Below are 22489 nucleotides of genomic sequence, written 5' to 3' on the forward strand. Positions count from 1 at the left end.
ATCGTTATTAATCCCTAATTTAAAAATTGCCCTGCAGTGTGGTTTTATGGGTGCATTTTCTCAGCTGAATTCCTTCCTCTCAAATGACCCTAGAGTATCAAGTGGACATAAAAGGTAGCCAGCACAGGCACCCAGAGGTTCTGACGGCTCCTCTGCAGGCGTCAGCCTCTCTCTCCTGGCTCCCAGCCTCTGCACTCCTGACTCTCTTCCCTCTCCTTCCTCTCCCTTCTCCCATCTGTGGCTGGCATGGGCCAGGGAATACAGTGAGGACCCTGGAGAAATTGCATCTGCAGCCTCTCAAGGACTCAGGTTGGGGACTGCATAGATTCACCGAGAGACACAGGGGACCATGCAGCATTCCTCTTGTCACTTATTGCAATCACATTCCCATATGGAGCTAAGAGCATACAGAAGGGCCTGCACAGTTGAAGATTATACATGCAAACACACCCTAGACATGCAAGACTAGACCTGCTAGCATATCTAGACTCAAACACAGAAACACCTAGGTGCACATTCATATTAGAAAAAAGGTCCATGCCTGATACAGATAGATCTAATATGACACATGTACACGCATTCCCAGAAATCGAGAATCATTACTCCCAATGCGTTTTTGACCTATGTGTCTGTTTCATGGTGTCCTTGCCAAAATCTAGAGTGGGGTAAGGGGATGAGGAGTGAACACGTCACCAGCAGGGCAAGCAGGAAGTATAGGCACTCACACCCAGGGACAATGATAAGACAGGAGGCAGGGACAGCGGAAGTTGCATAACTGGGTGGAGAGGCAGCTTCAGCATAAAAGGTCCTGCTGGAATGTGCATTGAAGTTGACGTTATTGAGACGGGGACCATGGAGCCTAGTGTCCTGCTCCTCCTCGCTTTCCTCATGGGCTTCTTACTGCTCCTGGTCAGGGGCCACCCAAAGGCCCATGGGCACCTCCCACCAGGACCCCGCCCTCTGCCCCTCTTGGGGAACCTCCTGCAGATGGACAGAAGAGGCCTCCTCAATTCCTTCATGCGGGTGAGACTTTCATGGGGCCTTTGGGTGGGCTTGCCCCTGCAATTGTATATGGACATAACTCATCAGGATGAACAAGCGACTCCTTCCAGGCCATAGGCTGAGTGTAAGGTGAGATCCTAATTGGTAAAGGATTGTGCACAGGTTGAGGGGCTTGTTCTTGCTATTCTGGAATGGTGTGGGGCACTGTGCTTGGAGTGTGAAAGGTGTCCAAGTTTTGATGTGCAGTTGTGTAGAATTTCACTCTATTGGGACCTGTCTATTCCAGAAAAGAAAGAAAAATGTCAGAGGCATCAACAACAGATTTTGCTCCTGTCAACAAAAGAGAGAGCAAAGATTAGCTTGAGGTGTTGAGGGATAAAGGGGAAGATAAGCAGGAGGAGAGGTGAGTTAGGAGTGCTTATCAGTCTCTTCCAGCAGCTAGAATTATAGTTTCCAGTCTTTGCATTGCTGCTTCACACTTGGAATGTAATGCTTAATTACCACTTCTTTATTAACAATTAATCATCATCTACATCCATAGTCCTACCTTCTAGCAGAGAGCTCAAACAGTGGCTGAAGTTCCACTGTTCTGTCTCTCCCCATGGTTGTGAATATCTCCCTCTTGAACCTTGTATTTATTACCTTCTGACTTTTAAAAGACTCTGCCCCCCCCCAGTTGATGGCAAATTTAGTTATTTTAATTTAAATATTGTCAGGGTCTTCCCATGTTTTTTAGGTTGGCTTCCAAATCATGATATTCCTGATTAGCCTCATGAATGCAATGACAAGTGTGTGTCACCATGCCCTGACATGAGTCTTTGATACATGTGCTTTTCACATGTTAGAAAGCTCAAGTCAACACACTATTGATATTATTTTTAAAAATTGTTTGACACTTTAACATATGCATGTACTGGGTCTCGTTATTTGATATCCCCCCTTTCCCTCTCTCCACCCTCTTTCTCAAATATTAACCTTTCTTTTTGCCAACAAGACCCTTCCTACCTTGATATCCTATTGTTTTTCCCCAATGAGTCTAATTAGTGTCATTCAGAGTGGGGTTATGTGTGGCTGATTGCTTGAAGACCACTAAGCACAAAGAGAAAGACACCTTCCAGGCTCTAACTTCAGGAGGCAAGGTTGCTGAGGCAAAGGTTAGATGCTGACTTCTCTACAAGCATGGGTTTGGCATATTTACTCATGAGTATCTCATGAGTGACTACTGCACTAAAGAAATAGACACCTTTCCTCAGCACCACTAACTGTCCATCAGACTCACAGAGAGTGGCGGTAGCATGCTGTCATAGTGAGACAATGCTGCATCTTTTCTCTCATTACATATGGTTGTGAGCCACCATGTTGTTGCTGGAAATTGAATTCAGGACCTCTGGAAGCGCAGCCAGTGCTCTGAACCTCTGATCCTTCTCTTCATCCCCATGGGGGCACTGATCTTAATGACATGAACTCACAGGGTCTATGAAATGTGCAGTCAGCAGGAAATTAGAGCCTATACCAGCTCTGGTGTGATGGTTGGTTGCCCATCTAACTATATCTCTTTAACGATAAAGAGTCCTATGTTCCACCTCATGGCATGATAGAGGTAGAGTCAAGGAACAGAGCTGCATCCTGAAAACCCAGGAGATGACACCCAGGATTTAGATGTAGAGTAAACATTAATTAGATATCTGTTCACCTGGATGGTACAGCACACAGGCTAAGAAAAATGGTGCTTCTCCCCAAGGTTTATTTTTCTTTCACATGTATGAACTTTGCCTGCACGGATGCATATGTGCCACAGGCATGCCTGGTGCTCAAAAGAGGGTAGTTACAGATGGTGTGAGTACCATGTGGGTCCTGGGAACTGAACCCAGGTCCTTTGCAAGAACTGCATATTTCCAGCTCCAGCCCCAGTTCAGTCTGAAGATCATCTGAGGTCAGTAGCGGTCTCTATAAGAAGTAGGATATGATGATTCCCCAGGATTCTCTGGAGGGAGAACAAATGGGCAAAGGCTGTTTCTGAGGGACAATGGGGGCAGATAAGAAGGAGTAGTCCAGGGTGAATGAGAACATGATGTAATGGAGAAGAGGGAGGTGTTGAATTTTGGGTCTGTGGGAAGGAACTGGCTTGACTGAAGCCAAGAACAGTAGGATGTGAAATGTCCACCCAGGCCAGCAAGAGAGCATCTCCTGGTGACTTTGTTCTCCATTTGTATAACAAGAGGCAAGAGGCTTGGTCTTTTATAAAGTAATGAGGTTTATGGTCATGGAATGATGCATCACTGGTTAGGGATGCTTGCTGCTTTTCCAGAGGATCCAGTTTGGTTCTCTGCACCCATATCTGACAGCCAACTACAGCCTCTATCTCCAGCTCCAGAGGAACTGATGTTTCCTCTAACTTCTGGGAGTACCCATAACCCTGTCATGCACACACACACACACACACACACACACACACACACACACACACACACACACACATTCACACACAAGTACACATAAACAAACACACAATGACACACACGGACAATGAAAATTAAAACAAGGCGGTTTATTAGTGTATAATCAAAACCGACAGTCCAGCATCAGGCACCCCTTTTTCTATCCTCTAGTTAGAATGCTTCTCATGTGTCTCAGTACAGTAGAGGACAGAAACCTGTCGCGTGCAAAAGAGGGTAACAGCATGGCATGGCCTTTTTTTATAATAACCCATTCTCTGAAAGTTCAGCCCTCTCTATGAGACCAGCATTGACCTATTCTGCACATCTGCCCCGAAGACCCTACTAGCCTTCAGCTCCCAATGGTTCTGCCATCTCTTAGCACAACCATACTGGGAACCAAGCCTCCATCAGAGAACCCACAGTGGACACTTTAACCATGTTCAAGACATATCACATGGAAGAAGCAAGCAGATAGAGCAGCTCCAGATAGATGGGTTCCAAGTGGCAGTGATGTCCCATGGTGAACCCCAGGAGCAACCAACTCAGCAATCTCAAGGGTGTTGTGGATGAGCTCAGAGCAGGACTCAAATTCAGCTGTTAAAGGCCCTGTCATCTCCATGAGCTCCAGTTCAAGTCCAAATTGCTTGTTTTCTTCCACATGCCTGGGGGTTTGCTGGCATGGAATCTAGAATGTTCTCTGGAAGCTTTAGTTTGTGGCTCAAAATAAATAAGTCTACTCTCCAAGTCAGCTGTGTTGTTGGAACCGACATTTTAATTTCATCAACATGTGGACTAAAAACATTCAACTGCCTTTCTAAGTCTTTAATGTATTTTTAACCTCAAGGGCAGGTTTATTAGCCATTGAGAGGAAAACACCAAGGCAGGCAGGCTGTGAATCTTGGTGGCTGCCAGAGGAGGGAGATGAAGAGGACAATCGATGCTGCTTGTAGATCGCCACATGGAGAAAGAGGGCATGTGTGGGGGCATCAGAGAAGGAGAGAGGAAGCTCAGAGCACCAGGGAGAACAGGCCCAGCCTTTGGTAGAGATCCAGAAGGTTTGAAAACAAAAGGACAAGTGTGGCTCTCCGTTCTCGGGGAGCATCAGCTGCCTGCAGGTCCATGAGGGACAGGGGAGCCGAAGTGAATGAGCAGAGACAAACAGTGTGACAGGTCTCTGGGGAGACAGTTCGAGCATTAGCATAAAGCGCAGTATACGTCTTAGTTATCATATGTGGAAGCATGGGTGTAACGAGAACGGTTTTTCCGCCCGCCGTTGCTGGTCTGGTCCCGCCGCCACGCCGCCAGCCCCAAATAATACGCAGAGACTCTGTATTTTATACAATACTGTTGGCCTGGTTACTTGTTTCTTATCGGCTAGCTCTGCCTTAATTATTAACCCATTTCTGCTGATCTATGTATTTCTCTTACCAGGGAGCCGGCAGCATACTGCTTTCTCCAGACTCTCCATCTTGACTCCTCCTTCCTACTTCCTATTTCCTCCTTGTCTCCTAGTCCCTCCTATCTTCCTTTCCTATTGGCCAACAGTGCATTATTATTAACCAGTATGAGAAACATATATACATAATGGCATCTCCCATCACATGGGCCTACTCTAAAGCTCCTAGCATAAAGTCTAATTACCATATGGGCAGCAGGGGGATAGCTCTAACAGGGAACTATGTCAAAGGTCACACAGAGATGAATCAGGCACCAGGCCCAGAGACCTTCTCCAAATAAGCAAAGGTAGAGAGCAGACATCATGCTGGGGAGGGAGTCCTCCTAGAGAGAGCTGCCAGGCCTTGGTAGACCACAACCTCTGACCAGCAGGGCCTCCCAACAGCAGAGCGACTAGCAAAGCTGCTGATGGGAGTTAATGTTATGGGAGGAGAAGCACCCCAGGGCAATAAGGGAATGATCTTTACTCCTCAGTGCAATAAGGGAAAGATTATTCCTCCCATTTGCTTACTATGTTTTTAGTGAATCTGCCTTTCCCTGGACATGTCTCTTCACTGGGAGATTGATAGGGTCAACTGAATTAACTCTAAAGGGAGTAGTAAATATTTGGAACAAGTTAGACTATCCAGTATCCACTAAGGACCAGAGGGAGGAGAGAGGAGGAAGAGGAGCAGGGATGAGGGAGGTGGAAGAAGGGATGAGCTTTTAAGGCTCCTTTACATTCTCCTCTTGAAAGGGGGACTCTAGCTGGGCAGTGATGTAGCAGCCTTTAATCTTGGCCCTTGGGAGGCATAGGCAGGTGGACCTATGTGAGACTGAGGACAGCCTACTTTACACAGTGAGTTCCAGAGAGAGAGAGAGAGAGAGAGAGAGAGAGAGAGAGAGAGAGAGAGAGAGGAGAAGAAGAAGAAGAAGAAGAAGAAGAAGAAGAAGAAGAAGAAGAAGAAGAAGAAGAAATAGAAGAATGGGGCCTCTAAAATTTGTTAGATGGGCTGAAATTTGGTGATGGAACATTTTCAAAACTGTCCCATGGGGTTGAACATATGATTGGTTTCAGTCATAGGAAACTCCATGAAGAAATGTTCATTTAGGAGAAGACATGAGAAGGACCTGGGATTAGAGGTGGTAGTGGTGGAGGAGAGCTGGCTCAGCAGTTAAGAACATTGACTGCACCTCAAAGGACCTGGTTTCAATTCCCAGCAACCCAATTAACCCACTCACAACCATATTTTACTCCAGTTCCAAGAGATCTACTTCCCCCTTCTGGCATCTGAAGGCACTACACTTATGTCTTACACTTTTGTGTGAGGCATAACACTCACACAAAATGCATTGCACTCCCTTGGTAGTCTCACAAGACCATGCACGTGTGTCTGCTTACTAGAGCTCCTCATCACGCTTTTAAGTGTGACCCCTTATGCTTGATTCAAGAGTGGTGAACCTGAGGTTTATTTTCAAATGCTCTGACAGCTGTCGGTATGGTTAGAGTCACATTCTGAGGTCCATCTCATAGGGATCCTAAAGTCCTGGAGTGTGACCACCTCCTCTATCCTCACAGGCACTTCTTTAGAGTCCCATCCTATTCCCAGTGTCAGAACCTCAGGCAAGTGCTAAATCTCAGCAGTTTCTGCAAGCAGAAGACAGGTGGAGAGACATAGAGGAATCTATGCCTTTTGTAAGCTTCCACATGGTGAAACGTGAGTGGGAGAGCTTCAGAAAAGAGAGGGAAGCCTCAGAGAGTCAGGCATATCAGCCCCAGCCCTTGGCGGGTCTCCGAAAGAACAAGAGATAGAAAGGAAGTTTTGGAAGAGTCATGACTTTCTGAATCAAGACTCAGAAGAGGGGGCAGGTCCCACGGTAGAGAAAGTTCTGCTAGGGGCTGCCTAGAATGTGGAAAGGAATGTAATTAATTATTGTTATTGTATCATTCTTGCAGGGTTTTTGTTTGAGTGTATATGTACTTTGTTTGCAGGCGGACACACCCATTACATGGAGGCCAGATGGAGGCACTGGTTGACCTCTGTCACTCTGTCTGTTCCTTTAAGGCAGGGTCTCTCTCTTAACCTGGCCTTGGCATTCCCCCAGCTAGGCTGGAGAACAGCAAGCCCCATCATCCTCCTGTTCCCACCTCCACCTTGGTGCTGGGGACTCTGTGCTTATCACTGGGGTGCTGGGATACAAATCTCAATCGTCGTGACGTAGCATCGAGTGCCGGGCCACTGAGCTACCTCTCCAGCTTCAATTATACCGTAAAATGATTCCTTTTAATTTTGTGTGTAAAAGTGTTTCACCTGCACACATGTCTGTGTACCATGTGTGCACTTGGTGCTTGCAGAGGTCAAAAGAGGGCATTGGGTCCCCTGCAACTGGAGGGGAATATAGTTGTGAGCTACTATGTGGGTGCATGAGATCTTGACCTCTGAACCATTTCTTCAGCCAGCCCAGTTTTAACTTTTTAGCTATAATATTGTTGAAGTTGATCATCAGCCTTCCTAATGCTACAAACCATTAGTATAGTTCCTCTGTGTTGGTGACCCCCAACCATAAAAGTATTTTCGTTGCTATTTCATAACTGTAATTTTGGTACTATTATGAATCATAATGTAAATATATGTGTTTTCTATTTGTCTTACATGACATTGTGAGTGGATCGGTTGATTCCCAAAGGGGTCAAGACACACAGGTTGAGAACCACTGCTCTAAAAAAGCACATCTCAGTAATGTTCCACAATGAGCACACTCTTATCATCGATGTGCAGGTCAGCACACATTGAAATTGGTCCCTGTCTTATGTGTTATGGTTTCTACCTTCTTACTATATTGACCCAGTGGGTTGACTTTACCTGCATTCAAACTGCATTTATACAACAGCAAATGGAAGTAGAAGTTGCTTTTATGCCAACATTAGGTTGGTGATCATTTTTATCATTCATCTGATAGGCAGGTTGCTATTTCACTGATGTACAGAATCCCCCAGTGTGGGCTCGCCACTGTCTGTTCTGTGCAACATTTTACTAAGAAACTCCCTTCTAGAATAATCTGGCTCATTCATTGGGTTACCATGTGTAGGTATTTTTGTTGTTGTACAAGCACTTGGAGGTGAAATTTCTCTTTATGGTTATACTCAACTTCAGAAATTATATCCGATTGTCCATACAAGCATATTCTCTACTCACAGATTCAAACAGCTGTGAACTGAAAATATTTAGAAGTAATGCACTCAGAGTTAGATGTGGTTCACATCTGTAACCCCAGCACTTCAGAGAGTGAGACAGGAGAATGACAATTTAGAGACAAACTACAGAGTCATCCTGGAATATATAGCAGGATTTTGTTTCAAAACTCAAACACATGTTAACTGCACATTTATTGAAATGTTTCTTAGCACTGTTTCACTAATAACATGGGCACTGGCCATTCTCATAGGCTTTCATTTCTCTTAGCTGCATTGCAAGGTAGAGTGGGTTAAAATTTACAAGAGGACGAGAGTGGGTTATTTGCAAACACTGCACCATTGTCTTCAAAGGCTTTCAGCACTGGAGGGTTGTGATATTCCTGGGACCAATTCCCTGTAGATGCCAGATGGTGGCATTGCCAGGTATTTTCCCAGATTTCTGTACTGTAGTCATGACTCACATTGAGTGAAGAGACACCACGATGAAGGCAACGCTTATAAGAAATCATATATTTGGGGTGTGATTATAGTCTCTGATGTGTAGTTCATTCTCCTAAGGCATGAGCATGGCAGCAGACATGGCAGGTACTGGAACAGTAGCTGAGAGCCACATGCTCTTCCTTAGGCAGAGAGAGAAAGTCTGGGCTTAGCATGGGCTCTAAAAACCTCAGAGCTCATCCCTAGTGAGACACTTCCTCCAACAAGGCCACAACTCCAAATCCTTCTAATCTTTAAAATAGTCCCACTTCCTGCTGTCCAAGCATTCAAATATATGGACCTAAGAGAGTCAATCTTGTCCAAAGCACCGCACTCAGTGCCGTTGCCCTCCTGGCAGGGTTACACCCTTCCTGGTGGGAGAAGCATCACTTCATGGTGGCTGCTACCCAGTGCTATTCCCTTTGAGTCTCCCAGAAGAACCTTGTCCTTTGATATGGAAATGGAGCCTAATTTGCAACAATCTTGACAAACAATTATTAACAGAAATATGTTCTCAGAAGCCTAAACTGCAGCATGCCTAATCTACAATTACATCTGAGGTACAACTGTTTCTTACCATTTCTAACAAGTCGGATTCGTTTACAAGTCATATTAGAGGCAGCACTGTTTTGGCTGAACTCTACCTTGTGTAACTCAGTATTTCCTAAGCACGTTTGCTTTTGCCGAATCCACTGTAACTGCCATTCATTACTCTCAGTTTTTCCTATATCACGTCTATACCTTGGTCTATACCCTGGTCCATCTCCTGTACTTGTCCAGTGCTGCTATCATAGCATGAGTCCCACCCCACAGCCACACTAATGTAGTATTGCTCAGAATGTCCAGCATCCATGCAGACCTTCGTGGGGGTGGAGTAACCCTGAAACTGCTGTGCCCTCAGAAGGGCAAGGGTGGGCAGGAGAGGGGTTCCTACTTACCAACCTGTGTCTAGGTGTTTTCACAGTGTAACTGCAATGTCTGCACTGACTAACCAAAACCCTGGTTCCCTTATGCTTGGCAGCTTAGAGACAAGTATGGAGATGTGTTCACAGTGCACCTGGGACCCAGGCCCGTGGTCATGTTGTATGGGACAGAGGCCATAAGGGAGGCTCTTGTGGATCAAGCTGAGGCTTTCTCTGGCCGGGGCACAATTGCAGTTGTTAAATCTGTCTTCAAGGACTACGGTAGGAGTCTCAAAGTTTGGGTTGAGGTGGAATGGGGAATGGCCACAGAGAGCGGAGAAGATGGTGGAAACGTGGACAAGGGCTGGGGAAGACCAGGTTTCCTTGAACTTCCTCTGTTCTTTGAACTCCCCCATGCTTCCCCTACTTTCTTAGGCATGATCTTTGCCAATGGGGAACGCTGGAAGGCCCTTCGGCGATTCTCTCTGGCCACCATGAGAGACTTTGGGATGGGAAAGCGGAGTGTGGAGGAGCGGATTCAGGAGGAGGCCCGATGTTTGGTAGAAGAGTTGCGGAAATACCAGGGTGAGTCCCAGAAGAAGGGCATTAAGAAAGTTGGTGAATTGGAACACAAGTACACAGACAAAGATACACACCATACACGCCTGCGTGCGCGCACACACACACACACACAAACACACACACACACACACACGAACATACACACGCACTGAGGAGAGGATAAAGTGGGGGAGAGAGAAATACAGAAAGACAGAGAAAGATGCTAATTTGGCTACATCATGAAATCTTTCCTCGAAGAGGAGAAGGGGGTTGATGCTGTGGGCGCAGCTGAGGCATGCTGGACTTGCCCAGCACGCAGACGGTTCCCAGTCTGGTCCCTACCACCACAACGCTGGCATGGTGATGCATGCTGGTCATCTCGATATAGCTGAAGTGGAGGCAGGAGTTTGGGTGCTGATGTCATCCTGACTTTATGTGGTATACCAGGCCATCTTGGTTATATTAAATAGTCTCAACACGTTGTGTGTGTCCTAGGCAGGTGTTGGAAGCAGCGGACTGTGGTTTTTTCAGGTGGATCTCCTGATGGTGTTTTACTTTGTGGCAGTCAGAGCATTTCTGGGTACTTATAGAAACTTCCCATCAGGGCTACAGTGGTGACCGAGTTTGTTTTAGCACCTCATTCCTCCCTGCCGGCGTTCACCCTAAGATTTCTCAGGAGACTATGAGAAGGGAGGAGAAGGAATGTAGGGACTGAGAAGAAAGGAGGAGAGAGCAGGGTGACAGAGACCAAGAATCTGAGATGGAGCAAGAGGAACCAAACAAGAGAAAAGACAGGGGAGCGGGAGTGGGGGAGGAGAGGGGAGGAAAGGAAAGCAGGCTCCAGGAGGGGAAAGAGAAAGAGAGAAAACGCTCAAGACCTCTATACAGGAAACCAGAGACAGATCAAGGCTCACAAACACCAGGGAAAGATCAGCAGAGGAATCGGGGACTACAGACAAGCGAGACCCAGACAGAGAGGGGCAAATGGCCCAATATTGTTGGGCTGCCAACATCCCTTCCACCATGAGGGTCCATGATGGAACCTAGCATTCAAAGGCAGCCACAGCAGGTGCTGATGGTTCTTGGAACACCACAGAGCCTAGAATCAGAAAGGAATGGGGAAAGACTTGCAGAGGAGAGACTTCTAAATCCACTTAAGCAACCAGAGGGAGTTAGCTTGTTGCCCTGGGAGGTGGTGCAGGGTAAGGGCTAATTTACACGTGTTCTCCTTCTCAGCTCCCTGGTATGAATCCAGTCCCAGTCATGAGTAGCTGTGTTACCTTGGAGAAGTTAGCTACTATCTCTGTGTATACAAGTAGCATTGCATCCTCTGTATAATACTGAGAGGAAACTAAATAAAATGGTGTGTGCAATCTTGAATGCAGGACCTGGAGCATCATCTGTTCAAATGGGGTAGCGGCTGTTGCTATTCTTTGTGTAGTGAGTGATGGGGACAGCTTTGCAGAGATGGGGACAAGGTCAAATATTTCTCTTCATGCCATGTCTCCCGTCCTGCATCCTCATCCTCCAGGAGCCCCCCTGGACCCCACCTTCCTCTTACAGTGCATCACAGCCAACATCATCTGCGCCATTGTCTTTGGAGAGCGCTTTGACTACAAAGACCGCCAGTTCCTGCGCCTGCTGGACCTGTTCTATCAGAGCTTCTCACTATTCAGCTCCTTCTCGAGCCAGGTCAGTGGGTAAGAAGAGAGGAGCATCCAAGGCAGAGGAAGAACAGGCTGCTCTGTGGGTGAAGAAGAGAGTGGCCTAGAGCTGGAAGAAAGGCAGAGACGACATGGAGGGAAGGAGGTTGAGAGCAGGAGTGACAGAGTGATGGGGAATAGGGTGGAGAAAACATGGAGAGGCAAGGACCTGAGGTCTGGAGGGAAGGAGGTAGAGTGGCTGACGTGGTAGAGAGACCCGAATGCAGAAACACAGCTCCATCCAGACATGAGAAAATGATGACATGGGGACTGTGTATCTGAAAGGGTAGAGGTCTCATCTATCATGTTTAAATTCCAGGGTTCATCTCTAACAAAATAATAATAATAATAATAATAATAATAATATGTGAGGTATGGTTGTTATATGTATGCAATCCCAGTGCATGTGAGATCAGGGATAAAGGTCAACTTTGCATAAATATAGAGTTGGAAAACAGGCTGAAAGACAGGAGACCCTGATTGAAAATAAATTGATGCCTTAGGAAAGAGAGATAGAGAATACAAGACAAGTGCAGGACACAGACTCAGAGGAAAGACAGGCAGCATGCCCTGTGTGCATGTTCATGAGAGTGGAAATGAAAGGATGCGGAAAACAAAGGGAGGGATGTGGAGAGGGTAGAAAGAGAGAGCGCAGATCCTCATGAAATACGGGGATCTAGGAGCACATCCTGCTTCTCAAGACCTGATAGCTCCAGGTGACCTTCCGGACACTTCTTTCATGCAGGTGTTTGAGCTCTTCTCTGGATTCCTGAAATACTTTCCTGGTCCCCACAAACAAATGTCCAAAATCCTTCAGGAAATCCTTGACTACATCGGCCACAGTGTGGAGAAGCACAAGGCAACGTTGGACCCCAGCAATCCAAGAGACTTCATCGATACCTACCTTCTACGCATGGAGAAGGTGAGTCCTGCATGAATGGGAGGGGATGGGTGGCAGTGATGGCTGAGGGTTGAGGAGGGGAAATGAGGGGCAGGGGGTGAGGAATTAAAGAAAGGAAATGAAGTGGAGGAGATGCAGAAGCATCTGAAAAAGATGAAAGAAATAGGGAAGAGAAAATGAAATCAGGAGAAAGAAGGCTGTGGAAAAAACACAGGGCAAGAGACAAAAGGCAGAAAACACCTCAGAGTAAGAAAGAGCCTGGGACACAAACCGTGATAAACTACCAGAGGGCAGAGTAGAGAGAGAAACAGAACACACAGGGACCAGGCGACATCGCCGAGGACTGAGAGACGCCATGTGGTCCATAGAGTGAGACAGAAGGACAGTGCCAGGATGTGTGTGTGTGTGTGTGTGTGTGTGTGTGTGTGTGTGTGTGTGTGTGTGTGTGTGCATCCCCCTGCAAGGCTCCAGTCACCCTGACCCTCCCTTCTCTCCCATCTGGAACCAGGAGAAGTCCAACCCACACACCGAGTTCCATCACCAGAACCTCATGATCTCCGTGCTGTCTCTCTTCCTTGCTGGCACCGAGACCAGCAGCACCACGCTCCGCTATGGCTTCCTGCTCATGCTCAAATACCCCCATGTTGCAGGTACGCCCCCAGGAGGCCAGCTGGGGACTCTTCTAGCTCCCTTTTGGCTGTGAAAGTCTGTGGATGAGAGAGACCTGGGCCTCTTCCACCTGGAACTCTGAAGGCTTTGGTCTACTTCTAAACTAGGGCAGCGCTGTGGGTGGTGCGTGAATGAACCCTCAGCTGATCTGTTTTCCATTGTTCTCTCCTGTCATTTAAGGTTGATCCATTCATCCATGCACCCACCCATCCATCCATCCTCCCATCAACCTACACACCCACCCATGATTCCACCCATCTAACCTTCCTTCCTGCCTTTCTTCTTCACAATCTTTACATTCATCTATTCATTCAGCTTTTACCCATGCACCTCTTCATCCATCTTCTTATTCTGTTTGTTCACCTACTTATCTGTCCACTCACTAACCCACATGTCATCCACCTATCCTTTCATTAATTTCCCCATCCATCTGAACATCTATCCAAACACCTATTTATTAATCATCCTTCCATCTACTCACCTGTAAACTTATTCATAAACACACACATACATATTCATTCTCTCTCTCCTTCCCCCCCTCTCTCTTACACACACACATACACACACACATGCACACACACACACTCCCCCCAATAGTGAGATGATCATATGACATTTCTTTTCCACTTTGTTTATATGGTGGATTACATTGATAGATTTTCCTATGTTGAAACATTCCTACATTCCTGCAATGAAGCCTACTTGGATATGAGGTATGATTTCTCTGATGTGGTCTTGGATTTGAATTGCCAGTATTTTATTGCGTATTTTTGCATCAATGCTCATGAGGAATATTGATCTGTATTTCTCTTTCTTAGTTATGTCTTTGTGTGGCTTGTATACCAAGGTAATTGTAACCTTGTAAAAAGAGTTTGGCAATGAACCTTCTGCTTTTAATGTGTGGAACAATTTGAGGAGTATTGGTATTATAACTGTTCTTTGAATTTCTGGTAGAATTCTGCACTAAAGCCATTTTTTATTTTGGTTGGGAGGCTTTTGATGACTGCTTCTCTTTCATTAGGAGTTATAGGTCTATTTAAATTGCTTATCTGTTCTTGATTAAATTTTGGTAAGTGGTACCTATCCAGAAAATTGTCCATTTCCTTTGAATTTTCAAATTTTGTGGAGTACATGTTTTCAAAGTATGACCTGAAGAGTCTCTAGATTTCTTCAGTGTCCAATGTTATGTCCCCCTTTTCATTTCTGATTTTGTTGATTTGCATGTTGTCTGTCTGCTTTTTAGTTAGTTTGGATAAAGGTTTTCCTATCTTGTTGATTTTCTCGAAGAACCAAATCTTTGTTATATTGATTCTTTGTATTGTTTTCCTAGTTTCTACTTTATTGATTTCAGCCTTCAAATTGATTATTTCCTGTCATCTACTCCTCCAGGGTGAGTTTGCTTCTTTTTGTTCTAGAGCTTTCAGTGGCGCTGTTAATTCTCTAATGTGGCTATCCTCTGTTTTCTTCATGTGGCACTTAGTGCAGTGAACTTTCCTCTTAGCACTGCTTTCAAAGCGTCCCATAAGTCTGGGTATGTTGTGTCTTCATTCTGATTGAATTCTAGGAAGTCTTTAATTTCTTTATTTCTTTCTTCCTTCCTTCCTTCCTTCCTTCCTTCCTTCCTTCCTTCCTTCCTTCCTTCCTTTCTTTATCTCTCCCTTGACCCAGGAATGGTGCAACTGCACATTGTTCAGTTTCCATGAGTTTATAGGGTTTCTGCAATTTGTATTGTTGTTGAATTCCAACTTTAAAGCAAGAAGGTCTGATAAGATACAAGGGGCTATTTTAACTTTTTGTGTCTGTTGAGGTTTGTTATGTTGCCTAGTATGTGGTCGATTTTAGAGAAAGTTCCATGTGGAGCTGTGAAGAAGGTATATTCTTGTGTGTGTGGATGAAATATTCTATAGATGTCTGTTAAACACAATTGTGTCATAACTTTTGTTAGTTCTTTTGTTTCTTTGTTAAGTTCTCTCTGGTGGTCCTGTCTAGTGGTGAAAACAGGATGTTGAAGTCTCCCACTATAATTGTGTGCTGTTTTATGTGAGATTTTAGTTTTAGTAGTGTTTCTTTTACGAATTTGGGTGCCTTTGTATTTGGGGCATAGATGTTCAGAATTGAGATTTTGTACTGATGGATTTCTCCTGTGATGAATATGAAATAACCTTCTTCATCTCTTTTGACTGATTTTGGTTTGAAGTCTAACTTGTTAGATATTAGGATAGCTACACCTGTTTGCTTTTGGGTCCATTTGATTGGAAGATCCTTTTGCAACTCTTTACCCTGAGGTAATGCATGTCTTTGAAGCTTAAATGTGTTTCTTGTATGCAGCAGAAGGATGGGTTCTGTCTTTGTTTCCATTCTGTTAACCTGTATCTTTTTATAGGTGAGTCAAGACCATTAATATTGCGGATAAGTAAGGACCACTGATCCTTGGTTCCTTTTGTTTTGAATTTGTTGTTGATGGTGGTATTGTGAATAGATTTGCCCTGCTTTTTCATTTGGGTTCTGGTAAAGTGGAATTGTCTACAGCCTATGTTTTTGTGAGTGTAGTTAACTTCCTTGGGTTGGAGTTTTCCTTCCAAAACTTTATGTATGGCTGGATTTGTGGATATGTATTGTGAAAATCTGGTTTTGTTATTAAATATCTTGTTTTCTCCATTTACAGTAATTAAGAGTTTTGCTGTGTATAGTAGTCTGGGCTGGCATCTGTGGAGTCTTAACATTTGTAGAACATCTATCCAGGGTCTTCTGGCTTTCAGAGTTTCTATGGAGAAGTCAGGTGTAATTTTAATAGTTCTGCCTTTATATGTTACCTGTCCTTTTTCCTTTGCTGCTCTTAATATTCTTTCTTTATTCTATGTGTTACGTGTTTTGATTATTATGTGGCTAAGGGACGTTTTTGTGGTCCAGTATATTTAGCATTCGGTATGCTTCTTGTACTTTCATAGGCATGTCATCCTTCAGGTTGGGAAAGTTTTTTTTTCAATGATTTGTTGAATATGTTTTTGCACCTTTGAGCTGGGCTTCTTCACCTTCTTCTGTGTCTATTATTCTTAGGTTTGGACTTTTCACCGTGTTCCACATTTCCTGGATGTTTTGTGTTAAGGATTTGTTGGATTTATGATTTTCTTTTGTTGATGAATCTATTTCCTCTATTTTATCTTCAGTGCCTGAGATCCTCTCTTCGACCACTTGTATTCTGATGGTTATTCTTGCATCTGTAGTTCCTAATCGTTTACCCAGTTTTTCTATTCCCATTATTCTCTCAGTTTGTGTTTATTTCAGTTTTCAGGTCTTGAGCTGTTTTAATTATTCATCTGTTTGATTTTTTTTTTTTGGCTTTCTTTAAGAGATTTATTCATTTCTTGCAAATTTTGCGTGGTCTTTTACTTTACTTCCTCCATATTTTGCCTGTATTCCTTCCATTTCTTTAAGGACTTTCTCATATCATCTTTGAGGGCCTCTATCATTTCCATGAAGTTATTTTTAGGCCATTCTCTTCTGCTTTATCTGTTTTTGTGTGTTCAGGTCTATTTGGTGTAGAGTCCCTAGATTCTGGTGGTGTCATACTAGTCTTTCTATTGTTGAGTGATTTCTTGTATTGCCATCTTCCCATCACTTCCTCCAGTGGGTGCAGGTGGGGTCTCTCTTGCTCTCCTCTGTTCTCCTGGTGTGTGTAGTTGGATCAGGACTCTGATGTCATTAACTCTAGATGATCCGAGCTCTCTTAGAGGTCTCTCAAGCAGAGGCTATAGTAAGGTCACTGGTGTGGGAAAGGCAGGCTGTGGATGGTCTCAAGAAGAAGGCAGACAAAGGAGCCCATGGTTCAGGTGAGGGCAGGTTCCAGATGGTCCCTTGTGGAGGGGTGGGTCAAGTAGTGCACAGAACCAACCCAGGAAGGTCCAAAGAGAGGGTGGTGGTGTTGGGCCAGAGCTCTGGCCAAACACTCACCCCAAGCACTGGGCCCAGCAGGGCTAAGGGTCACCTAGAGTTCTTAATATAAAATTCCATGTAAAGTTATGGTCCATGTGCAAGTGAGATTGTGTTTGCATGTGGATGAATGTGTGTATGTGTGCATGTGTGTATTGTGTATGTGTGTACATGTATGTCTGCATTGTGTATGCACGTGTGTTGGAATGTGTGTATATGTATGTGTGTGTGTGTGTGCATGTGTGCATATAGGTATATATGCACATGTGCATCTGTGTGTTTGTATCTATATGTGTATGTGTGAATGTATGTGCATGTGTGTATATGTTTATATATGCATGTGTGTGTGTGCATTTGTGTATATGCAGGGACAATTCATTCCCTTGCAAAGTTGAGAATTTTATTGCTTTCCCCCCTTACAATCTAATAACAACAGGGTTGCTGTGAAGTCTCCTTAAGCAGTAGTCCTTTGCTGTATGTTTGTCCATCTTTTCTTAAAACCCAGTGGAAATGAGATTGAAGGTAGAGAGGAGAGATTTAATTTAGTTTAACATGGGTACAGAGGGACAGACTCTTCACAGAAGGACAGGTTTGTATCCTCCGTGCACCGAGTTTTTCAGGAGAGTCTCCTTGCTGGACTCTTTCCTGAGTTGTTGGCTCATAGAATAAAACATCATTGCTACAAAGCTCGCAGACTAAATTCACTGTTCCCCTCTTCTTACAGAGAAAGTCCAAAAGGAGATTGATCAGGTCGTTGGTTCACACCGACTCCCAGCCCTAAACAATCGCACCAATATGCCATACACTGAGGCCGTCATCCATGAGATTCAGAGATTTTCAGATCTTATCCCGATTGGTGTGCCACACAAAGTCACCAAAGACACATTGTTCCGAGGGTACCTGCTCCCCAAGGTGAGACCTCTGCCATCCCACAGCTCTACTTCATGAGCCTCCTGCACTCCCCTGAAACCTAGTATCCATCTGTTTGTGGTTTCTCAGCATTCCTTAATTTTTATTGATGGATTGGCTGTCTGCATATGTGAGTCAGGGCATATTAACACCTTTGTATCTTGTGATGCCTCCTAGGACACCGAAGTGTACCCCATCCTGAGCTCAGCTCTCCATGACCCACAGTACTTTGCACAACCAGACACCTTCAATCCTGACCACTTCCTGGATGCCAATGGGGCCCTGAAGAAAAATGAAGCTCTTATGCCCTTCTCTATAGGTGAGAGGGACCTGTGCTTCCTTTCCCAGACACCAGAGGAAAGGCTCATCCTCCAGGACACAGACAGGGCTAGGTCCATGTTTACTGAGTGTATTCCAGCTGCTCTGCCTGAACCATCCCATTCACCCTGGCTACAGTCCCACAAGGGGACTCTTGAACTAAAGGAACATTTTGGTCATGAGGCCAAGGTGTGTTTCTCTGGCTCTGGTTTCAGAGTCAGGCTGTAGGCTCAGGACTGAAGTGTTTCCTGCACTGGCTCAGGTTTAAGGCCAGGGTGTGTTTCTTTTACTGGCTGTGGGTTCTGGCTCTGTGTGATAGATTTATGGTCAGGGATTGGTTGCTTCTTTGGCTGGGCTCTATACCCTACAGTACTCTCCTTATGAGCCTCTATACTCTCTGTTCTCATTCTCTGTCTGAGGGATTCTAGGCAAGTGCTCTGCTGCTGAGCCATGTCAGAGCGAAGAATTGTCTAGTCTTGAGTGTCCAAGTGACCTCAGTGACCCTGGGCTTAACCCTCCTTCCAGCTCTGTCCAGTGTAATGGACTCATGTCATATTTCATCTTCAGAGTTGTGGATATGTGACGTGTGAGATAAAAGTGAATTGTCCAGATAACAGACCCGAGTTAAGGAAGGCAGTGGTGTGGGAATCAAGGGAGGTAAGAAGAAGGCATGAAGAGATGCGTGACTACATAGGGTTAGGCATAGCTAGGATGTCAGTAGGAAGTTTAGGAAAAGTAAACAGAAAAGAGATAAAAAGACACATAGCAATGATAGATACAGACACAGGCTCAGACAGGCTGCTGCAGGACACAAGCAAGCAAGAGAGTGAGCAAACAAGCATGCCAAAAGGACATTAGAGCCAAAGAGATAGGAACCCTGTCTAAGTGTCCAGCTCCAGGCTTTTGGACACTGTGTTGAGAGTGAGACGAATCATTAAAAGCTGCTCTGGAAAAATCTGTTCACAAAACCAGTTCTGAGAGAACCATCTCAGAGAGCAACTCCATAAAATTCTCAGCTCATGTAAGCTATGTTCTGTAAATGGGATTCCCGGGGCATAGTGTGCTTTCCCTATACACCCATACACAGGTACAATTTCTCAACAACTGGAGGGCACAGGCGTTGCTGGGCAATCTCTCCTTCACCTAGAGGCCTGAGGCATCAGTTGCAGATGAAGAATCACTGAGGTACAGGGCAGGTGTTGGAGCCTCTGCATAGGTGTTCAGGCTCCCATTGCTCTGTGATGCTGGATGCCTAAGGTGATGAGCCTGTACAGGCTCCTTATACCCCTGAGAATCCAGTGGATGCCATAGATCCCTTATCATGTGCCCCTGCCCCGTCTCAATTGTAGGAACAATTGTATTTGGGAACTTGTGGATCTCAAGCTGAACAAGGACAGAGTGAGGGGAGAGTGTGTGTTGGGAGAGCAGGAGGGAGGAGAGACAGAAGGGATGCACAGAGACAGAAGGGATGAAGTCCAGGCTGCTCTGAAGGCTTGGGACCCCAAGTGCTGCACTTACAGGTTGTCCCTCCATGTCTGGCTCACATAGGACCTTAGCACCATCCAGGTGTTAATCTAGGAGTTTTGTAAACAGAACCTTCACCCTTGGGGCAGACAAGTGAGCTGGGTATCAATTCCCTCCCACGAGAAGGGAAGGACAGTAAAGGTGTTGCATTATACATGTATGCTAGAAATCAGTCAGAGTGACAATGAGACATCCACCAACAAATTGCCACACATTATGATTTATTTATTCCTCTCATACATGGTTACATGCATAGACATGTGTGCTATGATGTGTGTTTATGTCAAAGGACTGTGAGGGTTGGTTCTCTCCTTGTAGCACGTGAGTTCAGGGGACTGAACTCATATCCTCGGGATTAATGGCAGCTCCTTTCCATGGTTAGACATTGGTGCTGGCTCTTGTACAGTTCTTTAAGGATTTGGGAATCTCTTAACATTGTCACTGAATTGCAGGTTGAGGGTCAAACCTTCTTATTCATTGCAATGGGCAGAGTTGTCTGGGTTAGGAATGTGACAGTGTGAAGGTTGTATACTGCCCTGGGGCTCACATGGCTCATCCTCTGTGCCCACAGGGAAGCGCATTTGTCTTGGAGAAGGCATCGCCCGCAACGAATTGTTCCTTTTCTTCACCACCATCCTCCAGAACTTCTCCGTGTCCAGTTCTGTGGATCCTAAGGACATTGACCTCAGTCCCAAGGAGAGTGGCTTTGGCAGAGTGCCCCCAACATACCAGATCTGCTTCTTGGCCCGATGACTGGGCTGAGGTGGCCAGGTGTCTCCACTCATCTCTGTATATATCTTGAGTGCTGCATATATGGACTTTTCTAATGTGTATGGTTCACACAAACACAATCATGTGGTGCCTGGCTTTGGTGTCTGGTGTCCTTCACTTCACACCGTATCATCTAGGTTCCTGTGCTTTGCAGCCCACAGTCACACACCTCCAAGTGCTTTTATCATGGTCTTTCTCAGCAAAACAACAATTGAATTGTTTCATGTGCTCTGCCAGCAGAAGGTATGGCCCAGATTTAGTGTGGGTCTTCCTGCTTCTAATAATCTGATAAGAAATCCCTCACAGGAGTGTCCAGAAGCCTGGGTTTTAGTTTAATCAGAGACAGTGAAGTTCACAGTCAAGAGCGGTCATCACAGTGCCAGTCCATGGTCTCCTGGCTAGTCCGACCTGTGACCTCTTGATAGTCTACTAACTAAGATTCTTTCTGAAAGGGCTTCTTGCTGCAAACTCCATCCATCCATGCCATGTTTGGGAAAGGGTAGCCTGCTGCTTTGTTTCCTGCTCAGCTGTGAGATCCTGGAGGAGCAGGTGGTTGATACCAGGTGTTTCATATAGTGGATGGGTAACCAGTAGGTACATAAACAACTCAATAAAGTGACGAGGCCAGTCACTCCTTCATCTTGCCTCAGGTGCAGCTCGCCCTTGTATGTATCTGTCACCACTCACTCTGATGACTAGAGAAAATCCTTGTCCCCAGAGTGTCCATGTGGACCCCAGTTCTGTGAGTCATCTTCTCTCTCTGTCTCGCCACCTTCTGACAGAAGCGTCTGGGAGACCCCTTTGAGTGGTGTCCCCCGAATCTCAGCTTCAGCACACTGCACTGCTGAGACTAATAGGGGCTTGTGGGGGGTTTTGTTCACTTAACATCATCACCTAGGTAGCTGTCTCTGGGCAGACATTGGCCAATCAGCAGCCAGCTCTCGACTCACCTCTGAGATACTAAATTCCACCTGCCTCACCAAGCTCTCTGTAGCCTAGGGAGAGTTACCAGGAGCTTTGCCAAGGGATATTCCTGCCACATACTCCTCCACCACCCACGAAAGTAGAACAACAAACAGGAGCCTACCCTTTGAGAAAAACAAGGGAGTGTGAAACTCACCAAGGTAGGACCATGGCACTCTGTCTTCTCCTGAACGTTGCTAGTCTGGACCTGGGGTGGATCCAATTCAAGGGATGTCTGTCTGCTAGACAATGTCTGCCTTGTCTGGAGAACACTTATCAAATAGACCCAGTAAGCTTACTCCAGTCCTTCCAAGGGGTGATATGTGGAGGAGGTCAGGGTGAGGAGGCTGGAGGAGGAGGAAGTGATCCTCACACAACAAGGAGTTACACGTCCATGGTTCAACAGGTGTCTGCTTGTCATGTTGGGACTTCTCTCCATGGTGTGGCAATAGAGAAGCTTCTAGAATTCTTAAGAAAACAAACCATGGGAAGGTGGGGAGGGAGATGGGTTCTGATAGATGTACTGTGCTCTTCATTGTGGAGAGCAGCAATTGCATGTTTTGAGTCACACCATACAGAGCTGGGAAGTTTCTCTTATGGGAGATGTCATTCTGTATATATGTTTCTCTTACTGGTTAATGAATAAAACACTGTTGGCCAATAGGAAACAAGGCAGGTGGGACTAGGAGAAAAATCATCCAACATGACCAAATAGGCTTCATCCCAGGGATGGAGGGATGGTTCAACATATGAAAAATCTATCAATGTAATCCACCATATAAACAAACTGA

General features: G+C 45.4%; 1 protein-coding gene across 1 annotated transcript; it reads left to right on the top strand.

Moving 5' to 3' along the window:
• The first annotated feature begins 852 nt into the window (after positions 1-852).
• On the top strand, positions 853-20768 carry LOC127238392 (cytochrome P450 2B1-like). The gene is made up of 9 exons (XM_051206984.1): positions 853-1023; positions 9569-9731; positions 9885-10034; positions 11542-11702; positions 12459-12635; positions 13123-13264; positions 17938-18125; positions 18300-18441; positions 20536-20768. The coding sequence occupies exons 1-9, from the start codon at positions 853-855 to the stop codon at positions 20715-20717; spliced, it is 1476 nt and encodes a 491-aa protein (XP_051062941.1). The 3' UTR covers positions 20718-20768.
• Positions 20769-22489: the final 1721 nt, after the last annotated feature.

This window comes from Phodopus roborovskii, unplaced genomic scaffold, assembly GCF_943737965.1.
Source record: "Phodopus roborovskii unplaced genomic scaffold, PHOROB, whole genome shotgun sequence".
In the NCBI taxonomy this organism is placed as follows: Eukaryota; Metazoa; Chordata; class Mammalia; order Rodentia; family Cricetidae; genus Phodopus; species Phodopus roborovskii.

Excerpts from the sequence above, each read along its gene's own strand:
- LOC127238392 (XM_051206984.1), top strand. The coding sequence starts at position 853 with ATGGAGCCTAGTGTCCTGCTCCTCCTCGCTTTCCTCATGGGCTTCTTA. Across the intron at positions 9,732-9,884 it reads ATCTGTCTTCAAGGACTACG|GCATGATCTTTGCCAATGGG; the intron begins GTAGGAGTCTCA and ends CTACTTTCTTAG. Across the intron at positions 11,703-12,458 it reads TCAGCTCCTTCTCGAGCCAG|GTGTTTGAGCTCTTCTCTGG; the intron begins GTCAGTGGGTAA and ends TCTTTCATGCAG.